The sequence below is a fragment of the Triticum dicoccoides genome, chromosome 1B (assembly GCF_002162155.2).
Source record: "Triticum dicoccoides isolate Atlit2015 ecotype Zavitan chromosome 1B, WEW_v2.0, whole genome shotgun sequence".
Lineage (NCBI taxonomy): Eukaryota > Viridiplantae > Streptophyta > Magnoliopsida > Poales > Poaceae > Triticum > Triticum dicoccoides.
In genome coordinates this window covers 514,077,792-514,090,619 of record NC_041381.1, presented here as the reverse complement: position 1 = coordinate 514,090,619, position 12,828 = coordinate 514,077,792, and the positions used below count along the sequence as shown (strand labels likewise).

The window sequence follows — 12,828 nt, the reverse complement described above, 5'->3', positions numbered from 1 at the left end:
TAGTTTTGAAAAAATCCTATCGAGTGGTGAGCAGTCCTCCCACTCGGGGGCTTAGCTGCAGTCGAGTACTCGCCTATGTTTGAAAACAATCCTACCGAGTGGTGAGCAGTCCTCCCACTCGGGGGCTTAGCTGCAGTCCAGTACTCGCCTAAGTTTGAAAAATCCTACCGAGTGGTGAGCAGTAATCCCACTCGGGGGCTTAGCTGCAGTCCAGTACTCGCCTAGGTTTGAAAAATCCTACCGAGTGGCGAGCAATCCTCCCACTCGGGCACTTAGCTACAAGTCCTGTACTAGCCTAAGTTTGAAAAATCCTACCGAGTGGTGAGCAGGGTGAGGGTCGACCACAACTCCTCCCTCCTCCCCCAGGGGCTGCACCGTCAAGAAGAAGGACGAGATTGTGCACACTATCAAAGGCCCATCCAATGGTTGGTCCCTTGCTGATGACAGGAACGTCAAGACCATTGTTGAGTACCTTGCTGATGAGCTGATCAATGCTGCCCAAGGCTCATCCAACTGGTCGACTGCTGATCCTTCTTCAGCACCTGCATCAAACAAAGAGAAACCGATCCAAGAGAAGAACGGATTCCACTCGAAGATAAATGCAACATATTCCAAAATAAATCCAAAGTTTCCTAACCGCGGATTAAAAGTACTTTGGCGTCAGGCCCGAAGGAGTTTTAACGATTACAAAATCACTCGGCATTCTGAGGCAAATAAAAGTGGGGCATAATGTTTTTCCGGCACTCGATGAGAGAAGGGCTGGCTGGATCGCAAAAGCTGTCAAGATCGATGATGTCGGCAATACGGGTGGCTGCCTCGAGGAAGATGTCCATGAAATCCTGGAAGGAGTGCTTCTTAGTATTCGCTACCTTGAGGGCCGCCAGCTTCTCTTCTTTAGCCTCCTTGCAGTGCACTCGAACCAATGACAAGGCGACGTCAGCACCACAGCAAGAAGAGGACTTCTTCCACTCTTGTACTCGGCCAGGAATCTGATTGAGTCGAGTCGTCAGTGACTCGAGGCCTTGAGAAGTTCTGCCTGAGGCCAGAGTTCGGCGTCCACTAGGGTCATCGCAGCGTTCAACCGAGCCAGATAGTCGACAGCGCCGTCCAAGCGTGATTCCAATCGAAGCAAGTTCATCGCAACTTCATCTTTCACAGGACAATTGATGGGGTCGAGACCTGTCTTGACCCGCCCGGTTTCAGCTTCAAAGTCCTGGAAAAGTTCTGTTCCATCACGGAAAACAATGAGTCGACAATATTGCAACAAACTTCAGTCGACAACAGTTAACTAATCGAACGGCCATACCTTCAAGCTTCAGGACAAGCTTCACGGCAAGTTGTTCCAGGTAGGACTCTAGCTTGCCTGTCTTGGCCCTGAGGCCGCCGACTTCAGTGGTCAGGTTCTCCTTGTCCTTCCTTAGTTGCTCGACCTCCCGATTAGCGTCCGAGATGGCAGTCTTCAACTTCGCGTTCTCCTCCTCCAATTTGCCGACTAAAGCTAGCTTCTGGTTCGCAAGCGTCGTCTTCTCACGTGCTTCCTTCTGAGCAGCAGCAAGGTACAGGTCCTTCTTCTCCAAAGCCTCCTTCATTCTCTCTAAAGAAACAACACTCTTTTGACGGGCCTGAAGTTGGCGGTTTTCACTATGCACATCTTCTTGTGTGAAGTCACTTGGTTCAAAGAGACTGAAAGAAAAGCAGTGGAAAGTGCGAACTACTAAGCAGACAAGACAGTCGAATGGTTACCTCCCATGATGGTCGTCTCCTGTTGAGCAGTCTTGAGATTCTTCTTTGCAAGTTCAAGGTCAAGTTCAACGCTGATATGCTTTTTCTTTAATTCGGTAAGCCGAGCTGCAAGATCACAAGACCTCTGCAGTCAGCATGAGTGATATGTCAGTCCACGGGAATAAGAGACCGTGACAGTGCAAAGTTCCTCTAAGACTACTGCCGAATCAAATACTCAACAGTAGTCTAGGGGACTACACCCAGTGGGTGCACTTAGCATGCCCCCACTGGTTCAGATCAATACTCAACAGGGTCGACCCAACGTGAGTTCAAAAAAAAAGAGAAGTACATTCTAAGACCTCAGTCGACTGCCAGCAGTCGACCATGGTCTCGGGGTCTACACCTAGTGGGTGCACTCGGCGTGCCCCCACCGGTTCATAAAGTTTACTGAGACTCAATTCAAGTCAAGTAGAGTGGGAGATTTCCTAAAATCTAAACAAAGAAACACCCCAGTGGGTGATCGGATATAAGACAACATTCGAAAGTTCAATCGGAGTTTTGCTGACCTGAACATTGGTCTGAAGGGCAGTACTGGCGTTGTAAGCCACCTGGCTAGCCTCGTGCATCACATTCACCTTCTCCATGACAAGGTTCACGTGGCGAAGAGCTTCCCTAGCAGCACTCGACGAGTCATCCGGGGTCTGATACGCAGCAAAGAGTGATGGCTGCAGGGCAGTCGAAGCAGTTGCTGGGTCAGAGGCGTGGAGTTGCACTGGAGCGGCAGGAGTCGGTGCGGTCGATCCCGACGGACGATCAGTCGTCACCGGGCTGGCGAATGTGACGTTGGTCTGAACCGGCTCTCCGGAACATTCGACCACCGCCTCAAGCACCGGCGTCGACTGAGGGACTTGAACTTCAAGCCTCCTCCTACCAGAGCTCCCACCCCTCTTCCTCCTCTCCTGTAGAGGCACTTCTTCTTCATCATCAGGAAGCGCAACGACCTCTTGCAGAACTACAGAAAGAGAGAAATGTCAGTCACTCTACCGGTTGGCGATCCACTCAACTTAATGAAGCTTGGTCGAATGGACTTACCGACTCGTGAGGTGGCCTCCTCATCTCCTAAAGCCTTGTCGATGTCCATGTCAGTGGCAGCAGAGGTGGGACTAGAAAGATACATGATTCGGCTGGTCAGAACAAAAAACTTCAGTCGACCTACGTAAACACAAGCGAGACACTCACCCCGAAGCAACAAGGACGTCCATCTTGATCCATGGCAAAGTCTTCCGAGCCTTGGGAGGAGCAACTTTGGGCTACTTGGCCACCTTCTCCGTCGGCTCCGGGGTCGACGTTCGAGTGTGCTTATGAGTGTTGGAACTCGAAGCCACGCTCTTCCCACGCCCGCCAGACGGGTCATGTTGCTGTTTTGATCGACGTTCGGAGCGCGGCGACGAATCGACTTCTTCCTCCTCGTCCGACTCCTTGCTCTCCTCCTCGTCCGACTCCTCGCTCTCCTCCTCTCCTCTTCACCCAGAGACTCCCACTCGCCACTCTCCTCCGCACTGTCCTCTCCCTCCTGGTCCTGCTCCAAAGCTTGTTCGTCGTTGGGCATCGAATGCATCTCAGTGAATACCTGTAGGACAAATCAGTCAAGTAAGAGTCAGTCAACATCAAGTACAGTCGGCGCGTGAGCGTGGAATAGTCGGAACAAAGAGCATACCTTGTCTGGCGGATTATCGTCGCCGAAGGGGATGACTCGCCTAGACCCTCTGGGGATGTCCTGATTGCCTGTGATGCTCCTCAGCCACAAAGCCATGGTCTTGGACGGCACTTCTTCTGGATGGACCCGAGCGGTGTCGTCCGGCCTAGAGTAGAGTCACATGGGATGATCGCGAGCCTGAAGAGACTGGATGCGTCGACTGAGGAACACCTCCAGCAGGTCCAGGCCGGTGACGCCCTCATTAATAAGCTAGACCACTTTCTCTACCAACATCTTCGTCTCCACGCTCTCAGCATCAGTCACTTTCAGTAGGGCAGGGGTTTGAACACGGTCGAATGTGAAGTGGGGAAGACCAGTCGACTGGCCTGGAGCTGCGATGTCCTGGCAGTAGAACCAGGTCGACTGCCAGCCTCTAACAGATTCAGGGAGAGTCATGGCGAGGAAGGCACTCCTATGCCTCTTTTGGATACCTAAACCCCCGCACATCTGGATGACATGGGTTTTTGAGTCACTCGACTTTGCCTTTTTGACCGACTGGGAGTGAATGGTGAAGATATGTTTGAAAAGACCCTAGTGCGGTCGGCACCCTAAGAAGTTCTCACACATCGATACGAATGTAGCCAGATACGTGATAGTGTTGGGATAAAAATGATGGAGTTGAGCACCAAAGAAATTCAGGAATCCACGGAAGAAAGGATGCAAAGGGAGCGAAAAAACCCGGTCGACGTGAGTAGCGAGCAGTACACACTCACCCGGTTGAGGCTGCGGTTCCATCTCCCCCTCCGGCAGCCTCGCCGCTCCCTTGGCGATTAGCCCGGACTCCGCCAGCTCGACCAGATCTTCTTGCCGGACCGAAGACCGGATCCAATCGCCCTGGATCCAGCCCGGCGGAAGCCCCGCGCGCGATGACGACCCGCGGTTTTGCTTCTTCCCTTTCGCCGCCCCCGTTGCCTTCTTAGCGCGCTCTAGCGCCACCGTCTTGTCCTTCACCATGGCGGCAGAGTGCCAGCACCGAGAGCGGAAGAGCTGGGTGCGTTGGAGAGGTGGAGGAAAAAGAAGGGAAAACAGGCATGCACAGTGCAGACGCCTCGGCCCCGTCGCCTTATAAAGGGTTGCTTCCAAGTGACTGACGCGTGGGGCCAGGAAATCCTGTCAAATCCCGTAACAGTCGCGCGCAACGTACGTTGTGAAAAAGGCGGCGCAGAAATTGAGGCATCGTTGTTTATCCATTCCGCCCGCTTCGGTGCTCTCCGTCCCGCGCACTTCCCCGAAATTTCGTATCCCGCGAAATCCGGGATAAGCAGCACTCAATCGCGCCCAAGATCCCGCGCTCTAAATACAGCACTCGGCATATGATGTCACAAGTTCAGTCGACAACTCACTGAATGGATCAAGGCGACTGAGTCAACGCTGAAGTACCAGGGTCAGTTTTCAGTCTTGCAGAAAACACTCGCGAAGGTGACAAGCTCAGAACGAGTTCAACTTCAACCTACTTTCCACTCGAACCTTAATCCATTCGGGGGCTACTGATGAGGATACAAACCTGGGGTAGGGTCATAGGCCTGACCTATACATCCTACCCAAGGTCACTACCCTAGAAGATAAGAAGTCAAAGAGACAGCAAGAGACCCCCAGTCGAGGATGTCGAGTGCAATCCACTCGACGGTCATGTCACTCGGGAGTCTTCCTCTCTATCGTCACTCGACCATCCAGAGAATCACTTGACCTATCGAAGACCAGGAGTCACTCAGTGTGGCGACGGGCAGGCGTTCACTCCATAGTCTTTAAGGTCATTAATAACACTTAAGGCTGGCGTTACCAGTAATGCCCCTACTTTATGTACATTAAGCCCCTCGTAATGGAGGATGGCTGGGGTCCTGGCGCACTCTATATAAGCCACCCCCCTCCTCTGGGACAAGGGTTCGCACCCCCTGTAATATAACACACATGATCCAACCGACCGCCTCTGGGCACCGAGACGTAGGGCTGTTACTTCCACTAAGAAGGGCCTGAACTCGTAAACCTCGTGTGTACACCTTCACCATAGCTGAGATCCTGCCTCTCCATACCTACCCCCTCTCTACTATTAGTCTTAGGACCACGACAACTAGTTCTCGTGCTGATGCTCAAGAAAAATGTGATGTGTTCGGTACACCTAAAACATCTATTAGGGAGTTTGTTGCTTCAAACGCCCCATAGTACAAGGCTCTATAAGCTGCATATGATATGGACACTCAAGTTTTTGAGGTTCCTATTGCGCCAAGGCTTGACATTTGGAGAGCATGATGAAAGTGAAGACTCAATAAATAAAGGAAACTTCCTTGAGCTTTAAAACTGGCTAGCATGAAATTTGAAGAGGTTGATAGGGTGGTTGTAAAGAATGCTCCACAAAACTGTAAGATGACATGCCATGACATACAACATTAGTTTATCAAGTGTTGTATCTAGCCGACTACTAAACTAGTCATTAGAGATCTTGATGGTGAACATTTTGCAATACTTGCCGATGAGTCTAGTGATGTGTACCGTAATGAACAAGTAGTTGTTTGCTTGCTTATATTGAAAAGAAAGGAATGGCAATTGTGAGATTTCTTGTTCTTGCGCATGTCGAAGACACTTCCTATTTGACACTTAAAGTTGTAATTGACATCATGCTTGTGATGTAGAATTTTAGTTTTGCAATGGTTCGTGGGCAAGGATATGATGGGGCAAGTAACTTGAAAGGTGATGTTAGTGGCCTGAAGAAACTAATTATGGATGAGGCCCCTTATGCCTATTATGTCCATTGCTTTGCCCATCAACTTCAAGTATGTTGTTGTTGTTTGATTGTACTTGGTTCTTTCAATTGCTTGCATGTTTTCTAACTATTCTAGGCTATTCTTGTAAAAATATGAGAATGCTTCAAATAGCTCAAGCTGAGGAACTTATTGTTAGATTAGACTTGGAGGAAGTAGAAACCAATACATGTTTGAATCAAGAAATGGGTCTTGAAGGCCATGTGCTACTCATTGGGTCTCTCACTACAAGACTATCAGCCATGTTATATCTATATATCCTTCAATAAGGCATGTTCTCATCAAGATTGCAAAAGATTATAATGGCACAGAGGCACTAGCGGCAATGACTATATGTTGACATCATTTCAGACATTTGAGTTTGTTTTCATGGCACACTTGATGCAAGAAATATTTGAACATATTGATGACCTGAGTAGAGCTTTGCTAAAGAAAGATCAAGATATTGTTAATTCTATGAAGTTGTTAATCTCCAAAGTTTCACTTGCAATGCTTGCGAGAAGATGAAGGATGGAATGATTTTCTTGAGAAGGTCACTTCTTTTTGTGTAAAGCACAAAATCAAAGTTGTTGAGATGGAGGGTCCTAACTATCCTTTTAGGGAACCTAAAAGAAGGTTCTTTAATATCGCAATGAATTACCATCAGTTCAAGGTTGAAATGCTTGATAGGCAATTTCGAGAGCTAAATACCAGATTTGATGAGGTAAACACTGAACTACTTGCTTGCATGGCAGCATGCAGTCCCATGGATTTATTAGTTGCTTATGATCAAGATGTGTTAGTTAGGCATGCTAGAAAGTTTTATGCGGAGGATTTCACAAGTGATGCATTTCCAAGACTTCCATGGCAATTAAGCATGCACATTTCTCATGTGTGGATAAAAAGGTTTAGAAGTGTGAAGAATCTATGTGAGCTTTGGTTGTGATGGTTGAGTCAGGAAAGCATGAATAATATTATATTGTTTACAAACTTCTTAATTTGGTGCTCATTATTCCGATAGCCACTTCTAGTATTGAAAGGGTATTTTCCTTAGTGAACTATGTGGAGAATCAACTAAGGAACAAAATTGTTGATGAATATTTAAACAATTGTTGGGTTACATTTGTTAAAAGAGAATTCTTCAGGGAATTAAACATGAGGATGTCATCAATCACTTCCAAAAAGGGGATCATATAGTTATATTGTACTTTCCTTTGTTTTGTAATCTTTATTAAGTTTTAGACATACCCGCCACAATGATACTTTGCTACTATTATCAATATATGATCATTGACTCGTTTATGTTGCTGTCTTATTGCACACATGTCGTCCAATTACATAGCATTGCAAAAAAAATGTAGAAGAATACCAAGGAGCAAATTCCTGGCTCTGTCACTGTTTTGGTTGCAGAGCGATTGAGCTTCTTAGTAATGAACTGTGTGGCCCTAGCTAGGTTTGTCATGCTGGACATGAAAGCCAGCTACGTTCTTCACTTCACGCGGAGGAAGGATTATCACATACAACTATTTTCTCTCCTATGCAGAAATGCATGACTGCTTTGAGGGTGCTTGCATATGGTACAACCGGAGATTTTGTTGATGAGATGTCTGGATAGGGGAGAGCACTTGCATTGAGGCAATGGTGGAATTTTCTTAGACCGCGGTGAGAGTGTTTGGACCAAATTACCTGAGAGAACTAGTTATGGAGGAGGACACATAAACTTCATTGGCAATTGGAGAAGCATGAGGTTTTCCAAATATGTTTGGTTTAGTTGGTTGCATGTGCTGGCTATGGAAGCACCGTCCAATAGGCTTGTACGGGATCATCAATGTCATACCACCATCATGCTTTGTTTTAGAAAAGGAGGATCACCCTCGACCTCCACTTGATTATGATGCACGGAACCATATTTTATTAACGTTTAAGAGTATCAATCTCCAACATCGACATAGTACTAAAAAAATTATTACAAGCCACAACTGGCACAGATAGGAAAATATGCCTACACACATTGTCTATTATTGGACCGCCATACAAAACGATTGTACATATCCCGTGCTACCATGTCTCATTGGTTGCACCCAGAGACCATACACCCCGGCACTTCCGCATGTTGCGGTAATGACCACATACAGATCCATTCTGTAGTGCGGAAAATAACATGCTAAAATTGCAAACTTTCACTCTATTCAAAATGTAGTCATTGCAACAATTTCAAATAGCCCGAAGCAAAGCATAAACACCCACACATATTTGTGCCTTAGTTTTGGCCTCAACCCCTCTCAACTAGTTACCAAATATATCAGCAATACTCGTCGGTGGAAGTAAATTAAACGTCGCATGAATCATGCGCCATAATAGAGTGGCAAATGGATATGCAATAAGTAGATGGTGCACTGTTTCCTCGTGATCACAAAAGCAATACTGTTTATTGCCTTGTCATTTACGTTTTGCTAGATTACCTTTAGTAAGAATAACTCCACTATGAACAAACCACATGGAAATTTTAATTTTGAGTGATACTTTTGTTTTCCAAAAGTGCTTTGAACGGAGTCTAGAGTTGATTAAATCTATGTACATAGATTAGAACGTGAAAACCGAGAAGGCTTAAATCTTTGTACATAGATTAGACCGTGAAAACCCAGAAGGTGCCAACTTCCAACGCAATGTGTCTGGTGCATTAGTGAGGTTAATACGGATCAACCATTGTACTAAATGCACCCACACTGTCCACTTATCCCCGATCAGAGCTCTCCTGAACTAGATATTCAATGTATTTGACCCTAATATAGTGCTCACATAGTATTTCTTGCACTGAACAATATTTTACAAAGAAGGATATTGTGAAGCAGGGGCGTGTCCCCAAGCCAAGTATCCTCCCAGAACCTAGTTGTCCGATCCCTAAGGTAACAAATGATGTCTCTTTACACAAATACAAGAAGTTGCTATGAAGGATATTGAGAAGGCATTTGGGGTGCTCCAAACTCCTTGGGGTGTTGTTCGTGGGATTTCAAATATGTGGGATCCAAGAACATTGTTGCAGGTCATGAATGTTGTGTAATCTTGCACAATATGATTGTCGAGGATGATCACAGAAGGAAAGCCCGCACACATGATTTTTAGAAGTCCGGAGTACATGTCTGTCTCCCAGCACAAGATGCAGAGCATGTCGCGAACTTCCTAGAGATGTATTGACAACTTTAAGATACCCATGCACACATCCAACCACTGATCTGGAGCATGTGTGGATGCACACTAGAAATAATTGAATTTTATGTTTGAACTATGCACCATGAATAAATTTTATGTTCGAACTATGTAATATTCTCCCCGGATACATTTTTTGTTTAAATTTTATTTGTGTGTTATATTCATTGTTGTTTTGCTTATTCATATCGTTCAATGGTCCACGTGCATGGATTTGCATGTAATTGAGATTTTGGAATTGGAGGTTGCCCGGACGGACATAGGGAGGGGGGGTGCCCAGCTCCTGTCCGTGGACCTATAGGGGGTCAAATTTGTCCAGTCCAGTATGTTGTAGATGCTCTAAACCCTAGCCACAGAAGATCTTTCCCTTCACCTTCACCTTCTTCCTTCCCTCCCACCGGCCCCTTCAAAAGGAGTAACGCTTATAGCTTGTACCGAACCAAATAAACCCCCAGTTTGAAATACACAGAGGCACTGACAAGCACACATGCGCGAGCTTCTTCTTCTCTCTTCACCAGTTCGGCTCCATCTCTTCATCCAACTACTCCTGTTGCTGCTGCCGGTTCTCCATTCTTCTGCACTTCCCATCAACTGTCACACCGATGGTGAAGAAGCAACCATTGAGCTCGCTCTTCTACCCCGTCAACTCGGCCAACAAAGACACTCCGCCGTCGTCGCCTTCCACTCCGACGGCCACCCCACAGGCATGGATGTGGCCTTCCTGCAAGAACCCAACGGCTCATTCCTTCCGGTCCCCGTCCGCTTCTGCGGCGGCAGCGGTGGCAGCCAAGAACGCCGCATCCCTTTTCGTCGACTCCGCCGAGTCCTCCTCCTTCACCAACTACTCCGCGCGCATGCACCACGACTGTGCCGCCTCCGACAGCCTCTCCACGGAGTCCGAAGCCTCCGGCGCCGCGGCCGAGGACATGGCCGACGCCATAGTCCGCGGTCTCCGGTCCGACCGCCTCCGCTTCGAGCCCCGCGCGCCCTCTAGCTCCATCCTCGAGAAGAAGCCGCCACCGGCGCCCGCGCACGGCCATGAGGCTGCGGGGGCGATGTCATTCGGCGGCGGCGTCGCGGTGGCATTCAAGTCCGCGGACCCGTACCGGGACTTCCGGTCGTCGATGGAGGAGATGATGACGGCGCACGGCGCGGGCGACTGGGACTGGCTGGAGAAGATGCTGGGGTGGTACCTCCGCGCCAACGGCAAAGGCACCCACGCCGCCATCGTCAGTGCGTTCGTCGACCTGGTCGTCACCACGACAGCCGGCTGCTCCTCCGGCCACTCCTCCTTCACGCTCGCCGGGAGCGACCTGGAGAGCAGTAGCGCCGGCCGCAATGGATCTTTCCGCCTGAGGTGAACCAAATCAATCTCAGGCTTTCAGCCGCTCAGCTACGTGTCCGACCGACTGCGTGTGCTACGTACGTGAGTGTGCCTCGATTCATTTTGCCATGTAAACTGTAGCAGCTCCAGATTAATTAACCTGTACTAGCCTCTGGTTTGTTCGTAATCCACGCTGCGTTACTGCTCCTCCGAAGTGAAACTAAGACCCCGGGGCTAGAAATAGCGCTGCCCTGGGGCGCGCCGGCTGTAATTTCAGCTTGGGGTGATCCGCCGCCCTCAAGTCTCCCCCGCCGATTTTTCGGCCCACGTTCGACGCGAATTGGTTCACTTATAGCCTATTTTCGACGCAAAATGACCTCGCTATTGGTGCAAATTGATCAATTTCGACCCTTATTCGGCGGGGTTCGGCGTGCTTCGACATAAACTCAACAGAAACTATTTTTTATCACATAGTTCGTCACAGAAAATCAATATAAATCAAATAGTTCTACAAATTTTATAGTTCAACAAATAGTTTAACAAATTAAAACTCATATTTCATCTCAAGTTGAGCTAGGCGTCGCCCTTAAGCCTCCATAGGTGCTCCACCAGATCCTGCAACAGTTGTTGATGCACCTGTGGGTCTCGGATCTCCCGACACATATTGAGGAAGGCAGTCCAGGTTGCCGGTACCTGGTGATCAACTTGGGTAAGAGGACCCTGCCTGTAATATAATTCAGTGTCAAACACTGGCTCTTATTGCTCGCTCTCAATGATCATGTTGTGCAAGATGACACAACAAGTCATGATCTCCCACATTTGATCTTTCGACCAGATCTGAGCGGGGTACCGGACAACAGCAAATCGAGATTGAATCACACCAAATGCCCACCCGACATCCTTCTTGCAAGCCTCCTGAACCATCGCAAAGTGGAAGTTCTTGTCTCCTGGCACAGGGTTTGAGATAGTCTCCACAAATGTGGACCATCTCGGATAGATGCCATCTGCTAGGTAGTATCCCTTGTTATAGTGCCACCCATTGACCTCGAAATTCACCGGAGAAGAATGACTTTCAACAAGCTTGGCAAAGACAAGGGATCACTGCAGTACGTTGATGTCATTGTGAGTTCCTGGCATACCAAAGAAGGAGTGCCAAATTTAGAGGTCATGTGTGGCCACTGCCTCAAGTACCACATTGCAACCACCTTTGGCGCCTTTGTACATCCCCTGCCAAGCAAATAGACAAATTTTCCATTTCCAATGCATGCAGTCGGTGCTTCCAAGCATCCCAGGAAATCCTCTTGCTGCATTCTGTGCTAGGATCCGAGCGGTGTCTTCAGTATTGGGTGATCGCAAGTATTGCGGTCCAAACACTGCCACCCATGCCCTGCAGAACTTGTAGAAACACTCAATGGTCGTGAACTCAGTCATGCGCCCATAGTCGCCGAGTGAATCACCGGGAGCTCCGTATGCAAGCATCCTCATAGCTGTCTGCACTTCTGAATTGAGGTGAATCCAAGTGTGCCGGTGCAATCCTTCTTGCACTTGAAGTAGCTGTCGAACTCCAGGATGGAATTCACAATCCTGAGGAAAAGCTTTCGGCCCATCCAATAACGGCGCCGAAATATATTTTTTTCAACGTGCAGTGGAGCGTCGGCGAAGTAGTAGGAGTAGAGCAAGCAATAGCCTTTCAGTCGATGCCGGTTCTTTGCTTGCTCTACTCCGACTACTTCGCCGATGCTGGAGGAGGAAGCCGATGCCGATGTCCAGGGCGAGGACTATGAGATGCTCTTCATCCTGGACGTCGGTATCGGCTTCCTCCTCCAGCAGCGCCGCGAGCGCCTCCTCGCGATTCAAGGTCATCGCCGAGCAGACAAATTGCCGAACACCAGGCGGGCGCGGTGGGCGCACAGCCTCCGGTATCCCGCCCTGCGCGGCCGGAGCGCCAGAAAACTTGCCCAGGAAGGTGGTGGAGAGATTACCGCGGCGAAACCCTCTCTCTTTTCCGGTGGGGAATGGCCTAGCGGTGGTGGGGGTTGGGCGGCGCCGGCATCGGCAAGGCGGCGGGAGGGCGTGCGTGGGGG

General features: G+C 48.7%; 1 protein-coding gene across 1 annotated transcript; it reads left to right on the top strand.

Annotated features, from left to right (window-relative positions):
- Positions 1-9,860: 9,860 nt before the first annotated feature.
- LOC119307646 (transcription repressor OFP13-like) lies at positions 9,861-10,946 on the top strand. Its single transcript, XM_037583719.1, has one exon. It carries the CDS (start codon positions 10,023-10,025, stop codon positions 10,779-10,781), a length of 759 nt encoding a protein of 252 aa, XP_037439616.1. The 5' UTR covers positions 9,861-10,022; the 3' UTR covers positions 10,782-10,946.
- The last annotated feature ends 1,882 nt before the right edge of the window (positions 10,947-12,828 follow it).

Bases quoted from the DNA above. Each gene is read 5' to 3' on its own strand.
- LOC119307646 (XM_037583719.1), top strand. From the start codon at position 10,023: ATGGTGAAGAAGCAACCATTGAGCTCGCTCTTCTACCCCGTCAACTCG.